General features: G+C 45.9%; 1 protein-coding gene across 2 annotated transcripts in view; it reads right to left on the bottom strand.

Annotated features, from left to right (window-relative positions):
* Window positions 1-25,800, bottom strand: part of FOXK2 (forkhead box K2) — a 67,885-nt gene that overhangs the window by 19,018 nt on the left and 23,067 nt on the right. Inside the window, exons 2-4 of one of the 2 annotated variants that reach the window (XM_059997643.1) lie at window positions 6,831-7,013; window positions 4,010-4,157; window positions 304-450 (exon numbers count right to left, since the gene is read on the bottom strand). In XM_059997643.1, the coding sequence (XP_059853626.1) occupies window positions 304-450; window positions 4,010-4,157; window positions 6,831-7,013 (478 nt within the window). Of the gene's footprint in view, window positions 1-303; window positions 451-4,009; window positions 4,158-6,830; window positions 7,026-25,800 lie in introns of both variants that reach the window. The other variant, XM_059997642.1, reaches the window with a different exon arrangement.

Here is a 25,800-nt window from a genome sequence, read left to right as displayed (position 1 = left end):
TGCACTGGTCCAAGAGAAACATCTCAAACGATCCACACCTTTCCCATCCATGGAGACCATAACAGTAAGAAACAGTGCTGAGATTTCTTCTAGAACCACTATTCCTCCCACTCTGCGCTAAGGAGGTCAGAGAGAGCGTGGCAACAGCAGGCCTCTTCCTTTCTCGGCACAAGAGGCCCTCACTCATCTCATTCTACCTGTGCCCCAGCTACATACATAGCAGCTCAATTCTCTTCTCATTTGCCAACCAGCATCTACCAGACATGTAACAGAAACATTTAATAACAACTGAAATGGATTTACCTGCCAGCCCTTGTCCGCAGTCCTGTAGTAGGGATAGTTTTTCGTGATGTGCGTATAAATTCCATTTAGGGTGAGTTGTTTATCAGGAGCCATCGTAATTGCTTGTACGATTAATTGTGCATAGGAATAAGGTGGCTTTGAATCATCCTGTGTTTAAGTTAAAAAAAAAAAAGTACTGAAATTATCAAAATTTTTACTAAATTTACTAAAATTCAAGATTCTTGACATTTTTGAGCATTCCTATGATAATGCTTGGTTTTCCTTCCTATAAAAGTAATCTAATATGATGGGGGAACTCCCTGGCAGTCCAGTGGTTAAGACACTGCACTCTCACTGCTGAAGGCCCAGGTTTGATCTGTGGTCAGGGAACTAAAATCCCACAAGCCACGTGGCAGGGGGAAGAAAAAAAAGTAATATAATATGATGGGAAAGCATTTGGAAAATTGGGAGGAAGCAAATGGATGCATGTACAGCAGCATAAAAAAGAACATTAAAACCACATAAGGAAAAAGTCCAAATGGCAGAAACGGAAAGAATAAGAAAATGAGAAAAGCTGCCTCCCCTCAGCAGGGTCCACAGCATGCACACTAAACCACGCCAGAGGCCCATCACGTGGCTCTAGCAGCCGAGTGAAGAGCTGGGCCAGGACAGTGGTGGCAAAGGGTGGAGTGAGTCACCCTCTCTCAGGCCCCTGTGGGGGTCCTCATACACACAAGGAGATGGGGCAAGAATGCTGAACACCCCAGCGCCAGAGTGAGGACCACTCAGAAACAAGTGTCCATCAAGAGGCTCCTCCTGTAAGAAAACCCCACTCAGAGGAGAGCACCAGAAGCCAGACGCAGGGTTCCCACACCGGGGTCCAAGGCACTTGGGCAGGCATCGTTCAGGTGTGCAGGGCTGCCATGCACACCACAGGATGTTGGCATTCCTGGTCCCAGCACACTCAAAGCCACCAGTGGCTCTTTGCCATTGTGACAACTCAGAACCCCATACACATGCACAAAGTCACTGGGGAGACGGTGCACCTCTGCTGTGAACTGGGAAATACACATATCAACGGAGAAACCACAAAACGTAATGCTATGTAAACAGTAAGCTGCAAAAGAATGCATTCAAGATGATACTCCTTATATGAGGTTTAGAAATGAACAATTTAGATATTGTTTAGAGATAAATACAAATAGGCAGACAAGCAGAGGACTGTAGGATGGGTGAGGAAGGAGAGTGAAGTGCCAAAGAACGGAATGCAGGCTTCACCTTCACTAAAGGCTAACTTTAGTCCTGACAGCTGGCCGTGGGCATGTGCTCTGCACTGGAAGACTGAGCCATCTGTTATCCCAGCACCCCACTTTCATTTACATTTTTTATTTTTTAAAATATTTGTGTATTTGGCTGCACCAGGCCTTAATTGTGGCATGTGGGTGTGGCCCGTGGGATCTTCGTTGTGACGTGCGGGATCTTTAGCTGCGTCATGCAGGATTTTTATTAGTTGCGGCATGTGGGATCTCTTTTAAGTTCATGTGGGATCTAGTCCCCTGACCAGGGATCGAAGCCAGGCCCCCTGAATTGGGAGTCTTAGCCACAGGATCACCAGGGAAGTCTGTTAGCACCCCATCCATCCATTCATTCACTCATTCATTCATTTATTTATTTATGGCTCCATTGGGTCTTTGCTGCTGTGCACGGGCTCTCTCTAGTTGCAGCGAGTGGGGGTTACTCTTCGTTGCAGTGCGCGGGCCTCTCATTGCGGTGGCTTCCTTTTGCTGTGGAGCACGGGCTCTAGGCGCGCGGGCTTCAGTAGTTCTGGCACTCGGGCTCAGCAGTTGTGGTTCGCGGGCTCTAGAGGGCAGGCTCAGTAGTTGTGGCACATGGGCTTAGTTGCTCCGCGGCATGTGGGATCTTCCCGGACCAGGGCTCAAACCCGTGTCCCCTGCACTAGCAGGCTGATTCTTAACCACTGAGCCACCAGGGAAGTCCGCAGCACCCACTTTTAAATAGCTGATATTTCCTGAGCACTTGGGCCAGGCTCTGCCCTGTCTGTCCCCTGAGTGAGCTCACGCTGAGTTACAGGAAAGGGACAGTGGAATGGCTGAGCTGGAGTCCACACCAGGTGAGAGTACAAAGCCTTCCTCACTGTGCCTATGCTGCTGTGTTTCCTTGTTATCTTTCTTCTATACATTTCAATTTTTTTAAAAAGCTTTTTTATATTGAAAAACATAACACGGACAGGAAAGCCCATAATACATCCATATCAGGTAAAAACAAATTTTTGTAAAGTGAACAACAGTACAACCAACACTAGGTCAAGAGAGAACACAGCCCCCGTCTCAGTAGCTTCCTCATCCCCCGCTGCCTCCCAGAGAGGCCACCACTACTCCTGACATTTTATACTAATCATAACCTCACTGTGACTTAAGTTTTACCATCTAAGAATGCATCTTGAAACAGTTTAGTTTTGCCTGGTTTTAAACAGGCAAATGGACTATGGACAAAAATGGAATCCAACAGAGGGTGCCCCTCTGTGTCTGCCCCTGCCCAGCACCCTGTGCAAGAGGCTCCTGGCTGCTGTGGAGAGACAGTGCATGGCCACAGCTTATCCATTCCCATGGCTATGACGTGTCCTATGACACGAATATACCACATTTTATAAATACATAAAGTAATACTATGCCTGGTTTTATTTTTTCACGTAGCATTACATCAAGAGCACGTCCATATCAGTAACTATGCCACATAATATCCCCTTACTTAATCATTCTTCCCTCAGTTAGGGGCATTTAGGTTGCTTTCAATTTTCTGTTTTATATGAACTTTTGTTTTGAGATTTTTGTCCATTTCCCCTAAATGAAGTCCTAGAAGGGGTATTACTGGGTCAAAGAATAGAAATAGGCAGGGTCCTATTGTGGGCCATCAATAATTACCATCCAGGGACTTCCCTGGTGGTCCAGAGGTTACGAATCCGCCTTCCAATGCAGGGCATGTGGGTTTGATCCCTGGTCAGGGAACTAAGATCCCACATGCTGCATAGCAACTAAGCCTGTGTGCTGCAACTACTGAGCCAAAGCACCACAACTACTGAGCCCAGGCATGCCGCAACTATTGAGCCTGCACGCTCTGCAGCCTGTGCTCCACAACTAGAGAGAAGCCTGCGCACCGCAACGAACAGCCTGCGTGCCACAATGAAAGATCCTGCGTGCCACAACGAAGATCCCACATGCCACAATCAAGACCCGATGCAGCCAAATAAATTAAATAAATAAATAAAATTTTTAAAAATAATAATAATAATTACCATCCAAAAGGGGGACTGATGTGTCCTCTCTAAAGTGTGTGTTTGTGTGCATATGTGTTCACATGTACATTCAGACATGTGTGTGTGCAACCTTCACCATCTGGGACAGGAGGACTAAATCCCAAGAGTGGTCTCCTAGGACACCAGGCAGTGACCTTGTGAGGACCAAGGGTTCAAGCTCTCAGCACCTGGGCCCATAGCTGCCACCAAGGAGGGCCCAGTGCTGAACGACCAAAAGAATGCATCTCTAGTGCCCAGCACTGAGAACATGCTCAGCAATGACCCAACATCCGTGCAGACGTGCACTTCTCAAAAGGCCCTGGGGGGGTGTTCCTTGACATGCAGGCAATGCAGTGAGGACAGCTGGCTCCCCAACAGGCCCTGGGTTCTGTTTCGAGGCTATAAAACATTTACCTTTGGGCTGTCTCCACCTGAAGCTTCCTTCTCATTTTCTGGCTGTGAGTTGTCGGCCATTAAATTGAGGTCAGATGGTATCACACGGCCCATTTTGTACCCTGAAGACCCTGCTCCCCGGGGGCTGGATGGACAGGAATTCGCAGCACTGTGGGCGAGAAAAGGTTGCTCCTATTAGTCTATGGTAAAACGTACATCACACTGTGTTTCAATAACTGACTCTTATTTCAAGGAAAACAAATCTTAAAAGTAAGAGAACTTCAGCATTTTCCATGGAAAAATGGACTCATTAACTCTGTGAAATTTAAGATCACCCTAAGAAATCAGGTATTTGCTTCCACATGTATCATCTTAGGAACTTACCAAGGACACAGAGCCATGCATGATGGCTCCAGGGCTCAGCCTGGTAGAGGGACACAGACCACTGCTCTGCTCGCCCCCTCCCACCAGGGAGCTGAGGACAGGCTGCAACAAAGGACATGGCTTCCAGCTACACTGGAAAGGTCAGGGGGAGTCTGAAGAGACGGGGACAGCAGCGAGGCTGAAGACAGGACGCACAAAGAGGGGAGGAGGCCGTGGATACAGACACGCAGGCTGTGACGGGCTCACAGGGAACACCCAGAAATCAGAAACAGGAACCTGTTTTCAAACATGCACTTTTTTTTTTCACAAGGTAGGGCTTGGCCATGATGCTGAGAATGTTCTGATTCTTGATCTCTGCTGATTAAGAGCCACATTCACTTGTGATAATTCACCAAGTTATGTATTTAACTTACTCTCCCTTTTCTGTACAGTATTATACTTTACAAAAGAGAACAAGCTACTGAAATGGAAGGATGCCAAGATAAGACTGTTTTAAAAATCCAGTAAGTTATAGGACAGTATGTATGGTTAGATCTCATTTATGTTTTGGATAAAAAAAAGTCAAGTATTGCAAATGTATAGAAAATTTCTGGAAAAAATACCTAAGAAACAGTAGTTACCTCCAAAAAACTGAACTGGAAAGGAGGGGCCCAGGAGGTGGAACAACACACTATTACCTGGCACCCCCTGAACACTACTGGGCTCTCTACCATGAACATGCACCGTCAGTATATGCACTCACCCACGGAACAAGTGTTTACCGCATGCCAGGAACAACTCTTAAAGCACTGGGGAGAGAGGAACAAGACAGATGGCAGGACCACACTCTTGGAACTCCTGCTTAATGATTTAAAACTAGCTAACATAAATGAAGGGCCAATGTGGTGAGTGGCCCCACTGGCTGGGTGGTGGTGGGCTCCACCACCATGAGCTGTCTCAACAGGGGGGGTGCTCTGCTGCTCAGTGCTGGCGTGGGATATGTAGAGGGGATGAGCAAGGAAAACAGCATGAAGATGGGGCAGGGGGTGAGGAGAGACTGCATCAGCTCCTGACCCAATCCCTAAAGTTTCCAACCACCTCCAGTTCCCTGAGCGCCCACAGAACTTCTGTCTCCACATGGCCAGGCAGTGTGTCAGTGATCTGACCCTAAGGCTGCTGCTTCCACTGTGGGCCGTTGTCCCACGTGGGTAAACACGGGCTTTCTCCTCTTCCTCTGTGAATTCTGTGCACTTTTCACACGGTGCTGAATAAAAATCGGGCCACCGGCTGCTGTCTTCTGCCTACCCACTGCCACACTTACCTGGTGCACAGGTAAGTGCACCTGGTCCATCTAGTCACATACAGACAAATTCAACCAAGTGGGAGAGACAGAGGCAGTATCCTCAGCAGAGCAGCCATGGCAGGGGGCAGAGAAGGGGCCCGGGAGCAGCTGCACTCACATAACACCAAGCAAGGGTACAGCCAGAGTCTACCCGACACTCCTTCCAGGCCTTTCCAGAAGGATACCTTTCTGTCCATGCTGGTTTTTAAGATAAGAAACAGAAGTGTCCGACTAAAAGCTACAACCCAGAGCTGCCCGTGTTCCCTCTGTGCCCTCCTTGCTCTGCTACATGTAGGGGTCAGTCCCAGTGGACGAGGCAAGGCCTTCTCTGCCTGCCAGCCATGCCCTGTGGACACACCTGGACAGTAGGAGCTTGGCTCTCAAGAGAAGTAAATGTGTTCCTTTTGCACCTAAGTCTAACATTACTCACATGGAAGAAGATGCCTGAATACATACTTCACTCTTCTAAGACCCAACAGAACACAGGAGGACCGACCATCTGACCCTAGGACAGGGTCACGCCTGCTGGTCCCAGGCAATTCCTGACCTGACCCTCAGCTACTGCCCCCTGAAAGCGCGGGTTATGCAGTGGAGAGCACGCCTTGAAGGCACCATCCTCCACTTCCTGAGGCTCCCAGTCTCTCTTAGGACATCAGGACAAACAAGTTTGTCACCTCACTGTGGTCAAACTCAGTAATCCAAAGTGTAAGTCATCAGAATTTGCATGAAATTGTAGGAAACCAAAAAACTCAAAATGCAACTGAAAACCCACCTCACATTTCAGACCAATAAGACAAATCATCTATCCTTTAAACTTACACTCAAATAAAAGAATCCCCAGTGAAAACAAGGAACATTTGTGAACTGTGTTTCATATGCAGGAAACTAAGAGCAAACAGTGCTCAGAAACTAAACAATATTTTAAGTGCCCTCAACATCTCCCTCTCCATGTAGGTCAGCCCCAGGGAAGGGAGAAGACGTTGCTGTGCGCTGCTGCCCACTACTGTGACGTACGATGGCTTCTGAATGTCCCACGCAAGAGGCAAGGACTGAAATTTGGACAGGGTCATGTCCACCTTGGCACATGCACACCCTGACCCCACGGTGACCCCGTCTACCATGGAAGCTGCTGTGTACCTGATGGTTCCTGTGGGGGAGGGGAGGGGGCTGATGAGGTGGGCCATGGTGTCTGGAATGTTGATGGTCAGCGGCGAGATGTGAGCCTGCACGGGCTTCACGGGGGACTCGGGCGCTTCCTGTTTCTCCCTCTTCTCGCTGGACAGGGCAGTGAATGTGATCTTGATGTTTGTGCTCGGGAACCTGAACGTGCACCTAAAAAAGAAAAGCCAACTGTCAGCGCCCATCTGCCGATCGGTGGGCAGGATGCCCCATCCACAACAGGTCGCAGAGCCCGAGTGTCCCCAAACATACTGGAGCCTCGACTTGCATGGAAGAGTCGGAGAGAAGCCCATTTCAAGTTCACCTCACATGTTACAAGTCGATTAATGAGGGAAACACAAAGGAGGCATCACATGATTTAAAAACACTAGTAAGCAAAAACATCATTTAGACCAGTCCAACAGGAAAAAAAAAAAAACGGGAGAGGAGACTCAAAAAAGACTCAAATACCACTTAATCTACACTGGGTAAGGGTCTGGAGACAGGCTTGGGATCTGGAGATGTGCTCTTGGCACTGAGTAGGTGGAGGCCAGGCAGGAATGCTGCTAACCCCGCAGTGCATGGAAGGTCCCATCGCAAGGAGGAGGTGCCCCAGGCATGCCCCTCACCTGCTTACCTCTGATGACATCTCTTGCCCAGCCCTTCTCTCAGGTTCCTACTCTAGTCTGTCTGCAGCCAGTAGCCAGGGTGTTTCTAAAACAGCAAGATCTGCACGTGGTGTTCAAAGATACAAAAAGGCCAGCCTCTGTCTCTGCTGCCCTCGGGGCACAGCCCTTTCCTTCTCGAGGTCCTTCTCTCATGCTGTCCTCCCTCCACTTTAATACCCCAGAGGCCCCCACCCCACTGTGGGTCAGACCCCACATCCCTGCCTCTTGTCCATTCCTCCTCTTGCTCACTACCCAGGGGTCCCCTCCCACCCCTCAGCTGCCTATCCGAGGGTTTCCTGACCGCCCCACACTCTGCCCTTGCTGCCACCTTGTTCTTCATTTCACTCCGGCCACATGATTCTGTGTTACCCCACTTTTGCTTGTTGTCACCCCAATAGGATACAACCTCCAGTAGAACAAAGCTCAGTTCACTGCTATAACCTGGAGACCAGAAGAGTCCCTGGTATATACAGAGAAGGCCCTCAGTACACACTTGTTGGAATTAATGAACAAGTACCCAGTTTCATACATTAAAAAGGTAATTAAAACAAGCAAATCACATGAATACAACGAATGGGAAGCCCACAACTGCAGCTGCCCCTTTGTCGCTAGCATGAGATCTGAATAATCAACTCCAGGCCTAGAAAAGAAAGGGATTAAGACCCGACTGGCCTTAATTTCTAGCACAATATATATAACAATTACAGGAGTAAGGAAGTTTCCTCCTTTTCCTCCCATTTGTAGTTCCCGAGCTCCTGTCCTCAGGCGATAGTCACTGTTCGCCAGGAAGGCCAGGCTGTTAGAACAAGCATCGTCACCCAGCACGAGGGCATCCGATTCCGCAGAGCAGTTACCTCTCTGTGCCTGTTTCCTCATCCACAGAACAGATGACAGCATCTATCTCTGAGAGTACCATGAGGATTAATTCAAATATTTATCAAACACTCAAATGTTTACTAAAATGAAAAAACCACACTACCTTCAGCCCCACTGTAAGATGTCAATAGTACTTGCTTTTCCTACAGTTGGACACTCACCATCCACTGTGTTGTTCGTTCCGTCATCACCTGGGAACTCACAGAAGCCCAGACTGAACCAGAGGAGCAGCACACCCACCTGCCTGTCCTCCACATGCCACGGAAGCAACAAAGCACTGTGCACAATTCCAACACGGGAATGTGAGAATGGGACTCCTCCCTCCCCCAAGGGGTACCTACATGTCTCCGGGGTTTATTTCTGCTTTCCACAAAATAGGACCACACCTTGCATGTTGGCCCTCAGTCTACACGTTCCCTCAGTGTCACCCACAGGGTCTGTTCGCAGACAGACCTCAGCGCAGGCTGAGCGCTGCCTTCAGGGCTAGCACCACCACATGGAGGACTTCCTTCCTTAGTATCCTATTCCCAAAGTTTCCAATTAAAGACAACAATCGTCTCCACGGCACAGGCGCCATCCATAAACCTCAGGCTCCAAGGGTACAGAGGGCATCTAAAGCAACGCAAGGCACTGTCAGGCCACCTGCTGACAGCCTCTGACCGACAGCATGTGAGAGTGTCCCGGCCATCAGTGGACACTGCCACTAACCCCACCCCCTTGACAGGTGAAAATGGTATCTCTGTTTGCATCTTAGCATGAACTTCTCATACGTGTATGAGCCATAAAACACATTTAAAAGCTACCCAGGTAGTCTGGTAACTTTCTGTTTTTCAATCTGAGTTATGATTACATGGGTGAGTTCCTATTAGTGAAAATTCATCGAGTTACACATGTATGAAACATACACGCTTCTGTGTATGTAGTATACTTCAGTAGAGAGGTTTTTTTTTTTTTAATTAAAAAAGCCATCTGTAGATGGATACAGAAATCGGTAAAATGTTGATAACATGCCAGGGGGTTCACAGAACATTTCCTATACTTTTGGGTTAACAATGGTGTATTTCTTTACCTGGGCAGCCATGTTATAATTATAACCGATTTTTCTATGTAGGTTACATTCGAAGCAAAATATATCAAAACAGTGTTTGAGTTCTCTATGGAGTTCCATTAGTGATGAAATCCTTGTTCCCCTTTAGGGAATGCGAATGGCCACTGCTTGACTTTTCTAAGCTAGAAATAAAAAACAGTGGGATAGGGACTTCCCTGGCGGTCCAGTGGTTACGACTCCATGCTTCTACTGCAGGGGGCCCAGGCTGGATCTCTGGTCAGGGAACTAAGGTCCCACATGCCACACAACCAAAAAGAAATAAAATAAATTAATAATGCAGGTAGGTAGCCCAGCCCACCCTACCCAACATGTTAAAAAAAAAACAGTGGGATAATTTTAATTAATTGTTTCACAAAAGTAAAAAGAGCAGCAAAACATTAAAACAGCAGACAAAGCAAGGTGAGTGTCAGATCTCTGTCTCCCCCACACCACCACCAAGAGGCTGTTACGTCTGGGCACGCTGGTCCTCGTTCCCATGAAGCACTTCAGGTCATGGAAAGGGTTTAAGAGCCTAAGATACTACACTGATTAGGGAAATTAAGAGCATGCTGCCCGGGTCTCACGCTGCTTCGTACCATCACAATACCTAACACCGTGTGCTCTTTAAAAATACTTTACCTGATCCTGAAAGATTTGTAATAAAGCTCAGTATAAAAACATGCATCTGTTTATGAGAACTCTGAGAAATATGACAAAATAACAGAGAAAAGGGAAAGATTTTAAAATGAACAATAAGAAAAACCAGACCGCAGAAAGCAGAACGGCAAACCCCTAAGCAAAACATGACCAGGTACTGAGCACCTCTGAGAAGCCGTGCAACTTGAGCCACGAGTCAAAACTGAAGCAACACAACAGCTGATGGCTTCAACCTTAGGCAAGGACCCTGACAAAAACTAAGCTTCTTTTACTTGAATAAACATTAACAATTTTAATATGGATTCAGAGTTGCAAATATCCTTTTCTTCACCTCTCTCTTAGTCTCCTATACTTGGTGACAGGCATTTTTCTTGGAATGGAAACTCTTACAAATGAGATATGCAAGCCAATGGCTTGGGTCTAGAGCTCTGAATTTTAGAGCTCTGAATTTTCAGATTCACAAAGAAGCTCTAAGGATTCTGAAGACCTGTTATTTATTTATTTATTTTTGCGGGGGCTGCATTGGGTCTTCGCTGCTGCGCCCGGGCTTTCTTTAGTTGTGGCGAGCAGGGATCACTCTTCGTTGCGCGGGCTTCTCCTTGCGGTGGCCTCTCTTGTTGCGGAGCACGGGCTCTAGGCGTACAGGTTTCAGTAGCTGTGGCACACGGGCTTAGTTGCTCTGCGGCATGTGGGATCTTCCCAGACCAGGGCTCGAACCCGTGTCCCCTGCATTGGTAGGCGGATTCTTAACCACTGTGCCACCAGGGAAGTCCGTGAAGACCTGTTCTTTATGTATCAATACAAAGCCAGGCCTTACTGCAAATACTTCAACACTAACATCATACAGCTAGGCAGAAATAATAAGCCACACTGAAATAAGCCTCCAACCAAACGGAAAGTCAAATTTAGTGATATCTCTATGCAAAGCAAGTTCAAACAATTAACCAATTAGGCAAACTATTCCCTACAACCAAGTCCAACTGGGCCACTTCAGAGGTGTAGGTGGCCTCAGGAAGAGGTTGGCTCCCATACCCTTTACACCACAGAGGACGAGACAGGCAGGAACAGTGGTCTGGCCCCACAGCACCACTCGGAAAGGTGAGTGCAGCAGAGCAGCCTTCCACCTCAGCATCCACAGTGACGGCAGGCCCCGGGGGAGGACAGCCACCATGTCCCCCAGCCTCCTGTCATCCTTCTCTGTCGTGGCACAGATTACTCGGACACACTTCCTGAGTTGGAAAAATCTCCCCACAAGTGGGCTCCATTTCTACCTACTTAAAACAACACGTCTGAATGCGATTCAGACAGTCATTGTTAGGATAACTCTGGAGTCCCTCAGTTTTTAAACAGTATTTTAGAAAGTTTAATGGGACAAGGCCTGCAGATGCCACCCTCATGGCCAGGGCACAACGCAGCAACAGTGTCCCTGCCGTGGGGCACCAAGAAGACACTGCCTCACCTTTGGATTTCCTGCTAAAAATAACAAACCCAGATCTCACCAAGAGGAAACATCAGACAAATATTCTACAAAACAACTGGCCTGTCCTCAAATATTCTACAAAACAATGGGACTTTCCTGGTGGTCCAGTGGTTAAGACTCCACGCTCCCAATGTAGGGGGCTTGGGTTCAATCCCTGGTCAGGGAACTAGATCCCACGTGCCGCAACTAAGAGCCCACATGCTGCAAATAAAGATCCTGCATGCCACTAAGACCGAGCGCAGCCAAATAAATATTAAAACAAACAAAAAAACCCCAACTTTCTCCAGCTCCCTAAATCTATGACCTGCTAACTTCCTATCTCACCCCCAGCAGATGACCCTACTTCTTTAAAAAAAACCAACCAAACAAAAATCAACACAGAAGACACAGAAAGGCCAAGGAATGGTCACAAATGAGGGTAAAGTTCAATGCATGTGTGATCTGACTCTAGAAAAAGGGCATCAGTAAAAGACTGCTAAGTCCAGTTAAGGCCGGTGGGTTAGGTCACGGTGTTGTATCAACGCTAATTTGCTTTGGTACCTGGGCTGTGGTTATGGAAGGAAATTTTTTAGGAAATACACATGGAAATATTTTAGAGGTAAAAATGCATCACGTATGCAGCTTATTCTCAAAAATTTCAGGGAAAAAACAGAGCAATGAAGCAAGTGTGGTAAATGTTAATATTTGGGGAATCTGGGAAAATGAGAATCTCTGTTCTATTTTTGCAACTTTTCTATAGGTCTGAGTAATTTCAAAGAAAAAGAAAAAAATTTGGAAACTTTCAAGATGTCCCATGCAAAGCTTGATGATCTAGGCTGTGCCACTCCAGGTGTTGCTGGGCCTGAGCCAGGCCAGGAACTGTGTCATGAGCCATGACAAGGTGAGCATAGACACAGAGTGTTTGGAAACCACTCACTCTTCTACTTGTTCAGAGTGGACCTTCTCCACAGACAATCTGAGAGCCCTGCTCTGGGACACACCCTCATCATTATCTGTCTTCTATACATTTCAGAATCCCACCAAATTCCAAGGACAATCTTGTGGGACCCCTGACACAGTTATGAAATGTCACCTCACTGCAATTCTTATCAACTCCAGACCCTCCTCCAGAGTCTGTTTGTCCCTGATAGTCAGCCTCGGGCTAAGCAGGGAAGTACAACCCCAGTTCTGGAGTTCACAGGACAGGGTCATGGCCACATTCACACAAGTGACCCTGACACCTGTGCCCTCACATTCACCCAACACAGTTGATGTCTGTTAAACCTACACACCGTCCCATCACTGGGCTTCCAGATTGTGACCCAAGAAGCTGTGGTTTGTGGTGACACCATACTCTGTACTCTGGATTTCTTCTCTCTTGGGAAGATTTGTCCCATCCTACATATAACAATATTCACACAGAACAGTATCTCCCTACCATGTTCCTAGAGCACAGCATTGAGTGTCCTGACAGCCAGCATAGGCTGAACCCTGCTGTTCTACATACGGCCCAAGATCTCTGTGGCTCACAGCAAAGGTCTGGGTCCAGCTTCTACCATCCACCCACCCCATAAGTGGCTGCTTGTGGCTGCTCTGCTCCACTTTTCCCTCACTCTGGGGCCCAGGCTGATGCAGTGGCTCCAGTGAGGATACTGCTGGTTCCAAGGCAGAGAGAAAAGACAGAAGGAGCGAGTTCCGTGGCCACACCTGCGGTCAATGGGCAGAAGGGCTTATAGCGAGGACCCTCCCCACATACCACCACCTCCCTAGTGTTAGCAATCCCAAGGGATGTCTGGAAAATCATTTCAAGTCCTTTCAGCTATGCAACTGGCCACAGAGACATTAGCTGAGCAGCTGAACTGCTCTCCAAGGGAAGAAATGAGAGGCCAGTTACTCTGTCATTCACCTGTGACAGCTGACAAAGATAATCTAATAAGAAGAAGACAATCCGATCATTTAATCTCGGGATTGGCAAAGCAATGACTGTGTTAATAAAAATAACATGTCACACAGGGTGGACAGTGCTCTGAGGCCATCGATGACTTGCTATGAGCAGCAGTGATTGCCAAGGAGGAAGGCAACAGGATCTTCTGCATTTGAAGAACTGTGTGGACAGTTACATCCAAGACTGGATCGGGAGGTAAGGGGGGAAATGAGGAAACCAGTGAGGAGGCTTCCAAGGAGCCAGGGTGTGCAGTGCTCACACCACGTGAGGCAGTGAGGACAGAAAGAGGAGACGGGATCTGACTGGTATGGGAGATGGAAATAAACGGCCCTGATGACCCACCAATATGTGTGGGCACAGAAGGGAGAAGACCGCAGGACGACTGACTTCACATCTGGCTCGTGTGGCTAAGAACGCTGGTACCAATTACTGAGATGAGGATGGATGAGGAACAGGCTGGGGGGTGCAGTGGCTAAGTGGACACATGACCTCTGAGGTGCCCGTTACCCATAATCCCAGGGGGATGTCCAACCAGCCCCTCCTGAAACCTGAACAGACACACTCGGTGTTCTCTGCAGTGAGAGGGTACATTCGCCACATCACAGAGGAGAAAGAGCCTAAGAAACGCAACCAGCAGGTCTGGTGGAAGAGAACAGCCTTCAGGACTCAAGCAAGCATTACCCTGCAGGAGGACACACTACTGTGGGAGTTTAACAATGGGTTCTAGTCCCAACTCAGTTATGATGGCAAGCCATGCCTCTTTTTTATCTTTTACAAAAATGGAAGAAAAATTCCTTTTCTTTCCAAACCCTGAGGCGGACTTAGCCAAGAAGGAACTTTAAATGGGCCTATATATACACTTTGATCATTCTCTTCTACTAGTTTCCTCTAGTTTTTGACAGAAATATCAAAACTTTTACTACAACCTTTAACGAATTGTAGCCCTTAATCAATCACATTTGTCAGTGACTCATAAATCACTCCCCCACCTGGGGCTGCCTTTTCTGTGGCTCCAAGAGCAACATGTCCACACCACCAGTCAGTCCTACCCACTGGTCACGCTGAGCTGCCACCACCATGGGTCTGAAAGGGCCACTTAGAGCCTGGCGGGTGCTCCCTTCGCCCCAGGAGAAGGTATGTGGAGGGGCAGCTCATCAGCTCAGGAGAGGGCTGCCCCTCAGAGGAGGTGTCTTTGGGAGGCCAGCAGCCACTTATTAAAGAGCACAAGTCACAGGTCAACAGCCTGACCCACTATAAGGCAGGTTAGGACAATGAAGACCATACTGGAAGGAGCCCGAAACCCTAAGTAGTTCACAATTTTCTCTGCTGCTCCTCTGCAGTAAACCTCAAGCAACACCTTACCTCAGCTTGACTTCTTACCCCAAAAAATGATAAAACATTCTATAAAACTCATGAAACACAATGGTGTTTATTAAAAGAGGCCACGTTACTATAGTTTTTGTTGGGTTTAGCATGAATTTCTTTTTTTCTCTTTTTTTTTTTTTTTTTTTTTTGTGCGGTACGCGGGCCTCTCACTGTTGCGGAGCACAGGCTCCGGACGCACAGGCTCAGCAGCCATGGCTCACGGGCCCGGCCGCTCCACGGCATGTGGGATCTTCCCGGACCGGGGCACGAACCCGTGTCCCCTGCATCGGCAGGCGGACTCTCAACCACTGCACCACCAAGGAAGCCCCGAATTTGCTTTTTATATATAATAAAGCTATTCCTTCTTTTTTAAATTTATTTTTTATTTTTGTCTGCATTGGGTCTTTGTTGCTGTGCGTGGGCTTTCTCTAGTTGCGGAGAGAGCGGGGGCTCCTCTTCGTTGCGGTGCACAGGCTTCTCATTTCAGTGGCTTCTCTTGTTGCAGAGCACAGGCTCCAGGCACGCACGCTTCAGTAGTTGCAGCACACAGGCAGTAGCTGCGGCACTCAGGTCCTAGAGTGCGCGGGCTTCAGTAGCTGCGGTGCATGGTATCAGTAGCTGGCACGCAGGCTTCAGCAGGTGTGGCTTGTGGGCTCTAAAGCAGGCTCAGTAGTTATGGCGCATGGGCTTAGTTGCTCCATGGCATGTAGGATCTTCCTGGACCAGGGCTCGAACCCGTGTCCCCTGTATTGGCAGGAGGATTCTTAACCACTGCGCCACCAGGTAAGTCCCTAGCATGAACTTCTAACCAGAGCCTCAAAAGTCTGATTCAATAAGACACCTGCGGGGCTTCCCTGGTGGCGCAGTGGTTGAGAGTTTGCCTGCCAATGCAGGGGACACAGGTTCGTGCCCCGGTCCGGGAAGATCCCACATGCCGTGGAGTGGCTGGGCCTGTGAGCCATGGCCGCTGAGCCTGCGCGTCCGGAACCTGTGCCCCGCAACGGGAGAGCCCACAACAGTGAGAGGCCTGCGTACCGCAAAAAAAAAACCCAAAAAAACAATAAGACACCTGCAACCTGGGCTCAGGCCCTGCGAGATTTATCTTTGAGTGAAGCACTTTCACTGCATGTTTAGCTTTGAGGTGACTTAGAAACTACACAGCACGTGAAACAAAGCTTTTCTGCGTGGACAGGGCCACTGCAGGCATGTGGCTAGTTAGTGAGTCGAACAGGCGTTGTGCTCAGAAGGGCCCAGATGAGGCTGAATGTTCCGTAGCCAGCACCCTGAAATCTCCTTCATCATTTTATCTGAGTCTGTGTCTTGTAAATGAGGTCCAATGGGTCAAAGGACCACAGCCTGGGGCGTGGAGGCTCAGTTCACACACATCTTGCCTCCCCCACCCCCTTCCCCTCCACGACCACCCACTGTCCAGGATGGGGCCTGGACAGGGGCACCTTGGGCACCTGGGAGAGTCTGCACTTGCCCCGCGAGTACCCCTCCACCTAAGAAAGCTTGATATTAATAACAAAAATACCGCAGCAGGTTGAGAGAGAGAGACCACAAAAGAAATGAAAAGCTTTTTGCAGCTTCTTAAAAAAACGAGGTATAGTTGATGTACAATATTATATGTTTCCAGTGTACAACACAGCGATTCACAATTTTTAAAGGTTATGTTCCATTTATAGATATAAAATATTGGCTATATTCCCTTTGTTGTACAATATATCCTTGGAGATTTTTGCAGCATTCTTAATCCACACTTTCATTTTGCACTGGACCCGATGTATTATGGAGCTGGCCCTGTATCCTAAGACTAGTAGGAAATGGTGCATTTCCATAGGCAGATCTGCTTTTGTACCCACAGACCACGAAGTCTTGATTCCAGAAACATTCCTGACCCAATTTAGAGAGCTGGTGTTGGGTTTTCCAGCAACACATGTGACCAGCAGCTTCACAACTGCTTCTGAGGTTTTTCTTTGGCTTGGAGAAGAATTTTGTCTGTTGGCCACTTACTGCACTGCGATTCCATTAATGAAGGTACTGGAAAGAGCTGCCTTATCTACTACTTTGCGTGGCAATTTGCTGTTGGGGGAAAGGCTGACTCAGAGAAGCACACTCATTAAAAATCCTGATGCCAAGCTGAGGGTGAAGGCAGTACTGGATATTAGTGTAGTCAATGTGATGCTTTGTGCTTCCAGCAGTCTTGAGCCCTCTCTCGCCTGGATCACAAGCCACCACACCCACGGCTCTGGGTGCAGATGGCTGGGTGGGCCCTCCGTCCATGTCGCTGACGGTAGCAGCAAACAGTCAATCGTGCTGAGCATACAGTAGGTGCTCAGAGAGAAGCGACTACCCCTTTGAGGTGGGACTACTCTTGAGATTACCCCAAACTTGCCAAAATAACATTCACATGAAACCAAAGCAGGCTCTCCAACAGACACCTGACTCAGACTGAACTCACAAGCAAAGCTGTGGGGCAGGGCCTGGGCTCCCTCCTTCCTCTCCCCAGCAATTCCTTCTGCCAATGCAGAAGAGCAGTAGCCTCCAAATATTTTTGATTGTACACTTTTAAGTGAAAAATTAAGCAGGAGTCAACATATGGCTAATATATTATCAAGAAATGAAAAGGCAAGGGACAGAATCGGAGAAATATTCATAATACACATAGCTCACAGATGACTTGTGTTCAGGATATACAAAGAATTCTTAAAATTCAATAAGAACACAACCCATTAAAAATGGTCAAAGAGACCTTCACTAAAGTAGTACAGAAATGGCTAACAAGCACATGAAAATATGCTCAACATCATTGGTCATCAGTGAAATGCAAGTCAAAACCACAATAAGATACCACTGCACACCCACAGAATGGCTAATATGAAAAAACTGACAAAACCAAGTGCTGATGAGGTCACAGAGCAACTAGAACTCTCCCACACTGCTGGCGGGAATATAAAAGGGTGGGACTGCTTTGGGAAAGTCTGTTGGCTTCTTGGTAAAGCCACTCCACTCTTAGGCATTTGACAAAGAGAAATGAGAGCATCTGTCCACACAGGCTCCTTCATGAATGTTCACAGCAGCAGGATGCATAACAATTCAACCTGGAAATGACCCAGGTGTCCAGCAACAGGTGAATGGATCAACCAATGATGTTAAGTCCATGCAAGAAGATATTTCTCAACTACCACTCAACAATCACAAAGGAAAAAACTGGGGGCTTCCCTGGTGGCACAGTGGTTAAGAATCCGCCTGCCAATGCAGGGGACACAGGTTTGAGTCCTGGTCCAGGAGGATCCCACATGCAGCAGAGCAGGTAGGCCCGTGTGCCACAACTGCTGGGCCTGCGTTCTGGAGCCCGCGAGCCACAACTACTGAGCCCATGTGCCACAACTACAGAAGCCCGCATGCCTAGAGCCCGTGCTCTGCAGCAAGAGAGGCCACCCACCTTAATGAGAGGCCTGCACACCACAGCGAGGAGTGGCCCCCACTCGCTGCAACTAAAAAGAGAGCCCACACGCATCAGCAAGGACCCAGTGCAGCCAAAAATAAATAAATAAAGTTGCAAAACCAAAACAGAACCCAAAAAAAGTGCCCAAACAAGCAACATGGATGAATCTCAAAAACATGTTAATCAAAAAAAGCCAAACTGAAGAGTACACACTGCATGATTCAATTCTTAAGAAATCCTAGAAAAGACAGAACTAGTCTACAGTGATGAAAGGCAGATCAGTGACTGCCTAGGACTTTCAGTTTAGTGAAGAGGGGTAAAAGGGCAGGAAAGAGATTCTGGGAGGGAGAAATGTTCTATTATCTTGATTGAAGTTTTGGTTACATAAATATATGCATCCGTCAAAACTCTTTGAAAGGTACCCTTAAAATAGCTTTTTTTAAAAAAAATTATTTTATTTATTTTTGGTTGCATTGGGTTTTCGTTGCTGCGGGTGGGCTTTCTCTAGTTGCGGCGAGCGGGGGCCACTCCTTGCTGCAGTGCGTGGGCTTCCCATTGCGGTGGCTTCTCTTGTTGTGGAGCACGGGCTCTAGGCACGCGGGCTTCAGCAGTTGTGGCTCGCGGGCTCCAGAGCGCAGCCTCAGCAGTTGTGGCGCACGCACTTAGCTGCTCCGCGGCATGTGGGATTCTCACAGACCAGGGCCCGAACCCATGTACCCTGCGTTGGCAGGCAGGTTCTTAACCACTGCACCACCAGGGAAGCCCCAAAATAGCTTTGTTTTATCCTATGTAAAGTATACCTCAAAAAATGTTTTTTAAAAGAAAAGATTAATGTGGCAACAACACATTCACATATGTATAAATTATATTACTGTACTACACATTATAAAACATAAAAATAGCAACCAAACAGGACGAGAAAAACAATCAGAAGTATATCTTCTTCCAAAATTCTAAAAGATCATCTTGATCTCTTTCTGGGGTACACACACACACTCTGGAGACTAATGTACTAGAGAAAACATCACTTTTGTTTTCCCTGTGAGGTTCCAAACACAAGGAATATAATGTCTAGGATTGTGGAATTTTTTTGTTATATTGAGATATAACATGATATAAGTTTAAGATCATGTAAGGTAATGATAAATGCATATAGTGCAGATTGATTAGCACACTAAGGTTAGTTAACACCATCAACTCAATAGTTACAGTCTGTGTGTGTGTGTGTGTGTGTGTGTGTGTATGCAGAACTTTTAAGATTTACTGTCTTACCAACTTTCAAATTTACAATACAGTATTGTTATCTACAGGCACCATGTTGTACATTACATCCCCAGGACCTATTCATCTTACAGCTGGGAGTTTGTAATTTTGACCCTCCCCGCTTCACCCACTTCCTCCATCCTAGGATTGTGTTTTTTAAACCATTGATAAGGCTACCAATTACACAGCAGTAAGAGACATGACTGCATCAAGTTCCTTATTAAATGGACAGTTGCTACATATGTTCGACAATGGAGTAAGGCATTCCGTTCTTGAGGCAGTTTATAAAAAGATAATTTCCACTTTATGGGTAGGAAAACAAAAGCATAACCCATGAGGTCTGCTCTCTGAATCGGCAGTTCTGATGCAGCGTCACCCTCCACACTGATGTATTGCCGATGCTGAATACCTGCAGATGCATTTAGACTTCTCACTTATTAGGTCAGCTGCACACAAGAGGTGTTCATTTGCTCAATCTGCAGGAAAGTCTTTTCAAAATACTACGCTGAATGGCCAATATGCACAGGAAAAGATCAACGTCATTAGTCATGAGACAAATGCAAATTAGAACCACAGTACAATACCACAACATACCCATTAGAAAACCTAAAATGAAAAAGAGAAAATGCCAATGTGACGAAGCTGTGAAGACACCTGAACTCTATCTTACACAGTGTCAAAGAAGTGTAAATGCAGAAAGTGTTTTCCAAAGTGGTTGTACCTATGAAAGCCGAACATACGTACATCCTGCGAGCCACTGAAGCTTATCTAACAGAAACGTGCACGTGCTTGTCAAAACACAGCTACCAGAATCTCAATCAAGTGTTCAACTAAAAAAGTCTTCCACTTAAAAAAAAAATCTGTAAGACTCATAGCAGCATTATCCATTATAATAGCCCCAAATAAAACTACCTAAATGTCCATCTATGGCAAAATATCAAACTGCACTATACTCACATTATTCAATACTTTACAGCAATGAGAATGAATGATCCACAGCCAAGTACAGAAATATGGGCTAATCTCAAAAACATTTTACTCAGTGAAAAGCCAGCACCACCCTCTGAAGTACATTCTGTATAACTCCATGTATACGAAATCAAAAGCAAACACTCTACACAGTTTAGAACTCGGGATAGTGGTTCTGTGGCTAGGAGGGACACATGGCGGGCTTCTGTGCGCTGACAAGGCAATGTTTCTTAACTGGGGGCAGGTTACACCGTGGGTTCTCATTAAGCTTTATACTTAGGATCTATATTGAGCTTTTCTGTATGTAGATTATACTAAAGACAAAAATAAGAACAAATTGTAGACGGTGACAAGACTAGAGACCAACTAAGAAAGTACTCCAGAAGGCCAGGTGAAAAATCGCTAAGTCAAGAGCTATGCAGCAGGAAGGTAAGGGAAAGATCTGAGAAATGTTCAAGTGGAATGAAGGGGACAGATAAATAACTCTATGAATTCAGAGAAGCAGAGCAGACTGGGGACAGTGTGAGCCCTGGTCCTTGATAGACATCAGCTCACAGGAGGAAAGGAGGATACTTGAGCAGAGAGAAACAGCAGGACTGCAGACTCTGGGCTGGAGGACAGCCACCTATCAGCATCTTACTCTTCATATCCTACCACAATGACTTGCCTTAAAGGCCTCTACCTTATACAGGCCCACAACCCCTTGTTCACAAATTCCAAAAAGCAAATAGCTCCAAAAAACCTGATCTGAAATGATTTGCAGCCAATTCTGATCTGAACTGAGAAAGAGCTAATTCTAGCCTTTAATTATCCCACTTAGAAAATTCATGTGTTTTGTAACAGAAATTCTAATGTGTTGGATTACAGGGTGCTGGGAATTTGAAACAATATACAGTACACACACTGTACTACTTTTCTAAAATCCAAACTACTCTGATTCTGAAATATGTCTGGCTCCTTAGGTTCCGGGTGAGATCTGTGTATGCCTGCTGGGTTAGAAATGGTACCATTTCCTTAAGAATTTCTCCAGAAATAATTCTGATTGTTGAAGGGGAAATCAGATGGCTTACTTCAAAAAAAAAAAAAATCCATTAAGCTACTGTCCAGAGTAGAATATCAATTAGTATTTTTGTTGCTGTCATTAACAGGCAATAAATGTGCATGGCACAAAATTTAAAAGCCATGAAATAGTAAAAACAGCAAGACTCCCTCTCACAACACCAGTTTCTAGTGACAGCTCTCAAAGTAGAACCCAGAACTATTCAAACAAACAAGTAAACAAGCAAAGAGAAGCCTGCCTCAAGAGGCAAAGGCCCTGGGTTCCAAGCAGACCAGCAGTGTCTGCCTCTCTGCTCACTGTCATTTCTTCAACTCCCCCCTTGTGGTGCCTCCCCACACCCCAGAGTAGCTCACAAAGTCCCTTAAAAGAAGTGTTCATCAGTGTGCAAAAAGGTTGTCTCACCTACTGCCTCGCTGGTAACATGATTCACTTGTGAATCATGTTTGACCCTCAATAATTTGATTAGCCTCCACAAATGACCAAATTGCAATGTGTTTTTCTTTTTTAAAAAGACATTTCATCAGAAAATTCTGGCACAGGCTACAGCATGGATGAATCTTGAAGATATTATGCTGAGTGAAATAAGTCAGACACAAAAGGACAAACACTGTGAGATTCTATATGAAGTCCCTAGAGGAGTCAAATTCATAGAGATAGAGAGTAGACTGGTGGTGGCTGGGCCAGGGGAGGGGAGGGAATTAGTGTCTAATGGGCACAGAGTTTCAGTTTTACCAGAAGAAAAGTGTTTTGGAGGTGGTGGTGTTGCACAGCAGTGTGAATGTGCTTAATGTCACCGAACTGTACACCCTAAAGATGGTTCAGATAGTACATTTTATGTTATGCGTATTTTACCACAACTTAAGAAAAAAATTTTAAGAGCACTTACAATTGTGTCAGAACATAGTAAGCACTCAATAAATCTTTATTGTTTCTTTATTTTTCAAAGACATTTCACTGAAAGTATTTGAAGACAAGCCTGACTGGGAGAAAATATTTCCAAAAGACATACCTGATAAAGGGGTGTTATCCAAATCACACAAAGAACTCTTAAAACTGGACTAGAAAACAAATAACCTGATTTAAAAATGAGCAAAAGGGCTTCCCTGGTGGCGCAGTGGTTAAGAATCCATCTGCCAATGCAGGGGACACGGGTTCGAGCCCTGCTCCAGGAAGATCCCACATGCCGCAGAGCAACTAAGCCCGTGTGCCTCAACTACCGAGCCTGCGCTCTAGAGCTCACGAGCCACAACTACTGAGCCCGAGTGCCACAACTACTGAAGTCTGCACACCTAGAGCCTATGCTCTGTAACAAGAGAAGCCACCCAATGAGAAGCCCGCGCACTGCAACAAAGAGTATCCCCCGCTTGCCGCAACTAGAGAAAGCCCGTGTGCAGCAACGAAGACCCAATGCAGCCAAAAATAAAAATAAATAAATTTATTAAAATAAATAAAAATGAGTAAAAGAGCCGAACAGACAACTCACCAATAAAGATATACACATGGCAAATGAATATAAGAAAAGATGTTCCACATAATATGTTAATCAAGGAAATGCAAATTAAGACAATAATGAGATACAACCATGCAGAATGGTAAAAATCCAAAACAGTGGCAACACCAAATGTTGAGAAGGGTATGGAACAATAGGAACTCTTGTTCATTGCTGGTGGGAATGCAAAATGGTTCAGCCATTTTGGAAGACAATTTGTCAGTTTCTTATAAAACTAAACATACTCTTACCATATGATCCAGCACATAAACTGTGGTCCATCCAGACAATCCAATATTATCAAGTACTAAAAAGAAAGGCGCTATCAAGCCTTGAAAAGACAGGAGGAAACTTAACTGCACATTACTAAGTGAAGGAAGCTAATCAGACAAGGCTACATATTTGTGTGATTCTAATTCTGTGACATCCTGAAAAAGGCAAAACTATGGAGACAGTAAAAAGATCAGTGGTTGCCAGGGGTGGGGTTGGAAGAGGGAGGGATAAGTAAGTGGAGCACAGAGGATTTTAAGGGCAGTGAAACTACTCTGTATGGTACCATAATACGGTGGATACATGTAAATATACACTTGTCTAAACCTATAGAATGTTCAAAACCAAGAGTGAGCCGTATTGCAAACTATGGACTTTGCGTGATTATGACCTGTGGATGCAGGTTCATTGACTGTACAAATATCCCACTCTGTGGCGGATATTGATAGCAGGGTAGGCTGTGTGTGTGGAGGCAGGGGGTGTATGGGAAATTTCTGGACTTTCCATTCAACCGTGCTATGAACCTAAAACTGCTCTAAAAATATATTACCCCCCTACCAAAAAAAAAAAGACATCTCAAAATATTATTGATAGCATGTCCAGTTTTTAGTTAATAATTCCAAATAGTTGAGGGGGAAAACAGATTTAGAAAATACTGAGCCCCCCACACGGGAAATGACCTCTGACTTGTGGCCCCTCTGGAGACAAGCCAAAAAGGCCTTGCTACACAGTCAGACACAGGCGTATCCACACAGGCAACATTACGCCTTCTAATCAGCTCAGGAAGTTGAACCAATTCCATATCTCCTTCTCATGTAAATAACCTAAAACAGTAGCCAAAGGCAGGCCATTTTAAAAGAAACAGAGAAAAACAAACCCACACAACACAGCAAGCACCACCTGCACACTGGCTGACCAACCCCTAGTTAATGCAGCTCTAACCGCCCCCCGCCCCCCGGCCAGGCTCCTTCTCTATGTCTCAGCCTTCCCACCTCCTGAGCCCACAGGAGCTTTAAGACACAATGTAGTTTAAATAGTAAGTTAAGCATAATAAAACCATTTATCAGAAGTTTGCCAAAAGTTTTGTTTTGAGTGTCATATCTGGTTGTCACGCAAGTTGTCAATTTTTAATATACAGATTTAATAAATTAAAAATTTAAATCATTAGACATTCAGAATCTGTAACTACTTTTTGAAATCCCAACTCCATAAAATTGCTTACTTCAGGAGTACTTTTTTGATGATTTCTTCCACACATGCTCTCCTCCCTCCCTCTGTGAGAGAGGCTGGCCTAATGCACACCTCCGCCCAGAGGACGGCCTGTTGGTGGAGCCAGAGACCAACGCACTCCAGTGTGGACCCACCGCCCCAGAAGGTGGCAAGTCAGTCCTCCAAGGGGGCCGCTGCACTCCAGCCTACACAGTATTAACAAATGAAAAGGCTTCCCACTCTGCAAGCCCAGGTGCCAAGTGCCAGGAAAGCCACCCACTGCTCACCTATCCATATGTGTGCCCTCCGCCATCACTCTTGACAAACTACTTGGGGAAAAAACCTCAGAAAATGAGTATTCAATGAAACCTATGATGTTTCTCCTCTAAATCTCTTCTTAATATGACAAATGACACAAATAAAGTAAATGGTACTAGGTCCAAAATTATTAATTATTTTACTGAACTACTGTTACTGTTGTCTTTTCTTCACTTCTATATATAAGCAAAAAAAATTTTAATGTTTGATTCTTTGTAGTTCATCTCAATGTAACTAAATTAAAAATTTTAACATTTAAATTTACATCCAATTAATAAGTTGTCCTAGCTGTAGATGCAAATTTAAAATACTAGTAATTTCAAATAAACCAAATTTAAATATAAATATTTGACCTAAAAGTCAGTCAGCTTTACAGCTGTAAAAGCTTCAATACTCTTTCATTTCTCCCTCCCACACTCACATCAAGTTTTCAAATTCAAAAAGAAATCCTACCACCTCCCAGTTTTAAAAAAATTTTCTATCTCACCAGAAAACAAACCAGAAAAGGAAAGAAAATAAGATTCTCAAGGACTCATCATCACTGCCTGGGCTGGGTGGTCTGTAAGCCCCTCCTCAGTGTGGTAGGGGGACAAGTCCTTCACTGGGCTGCCCATGGCTGAGCATGGCTGGAGGAGGTATCTTAAGTTTGGATGGGGGTTTCTACTCCATATAAAAAGAGCAAAACACTTTGCTCTTTTATTTTATACCACAACACAATACACAGAGGAGCCCCTAGCAGCAGTCCAGAGGGCAGCTTTCCACCATTCATATGTCACAGACAACAAAAGGACCACAAGAGGATTCTGGGAGAATGAAGAGAACTGCTAGAATGGTAGAATCAGGGTGATCTTTCCTTTTGCAAAATG

The sequence above is a fragment of the Delphinus delphis genome, chromosome 19 (genome assembly GCF_949987515.2).
Source record: "Delphinus delphis chromosome 19, mDelDel1.2, whole genome shotgun sequence".
In the NCBI taxonomy this organism is placed as follows: Eukaryota; Metazoa; Chordata; class Mammalia; order Artiodactyla; family Delphinidae; genus Delphinus; species Delphinus delphis.
Note: the sequence above shows the minus strand (reverse complement) of the source record. Positions and strands in the feature narration are given on the sequence as shown.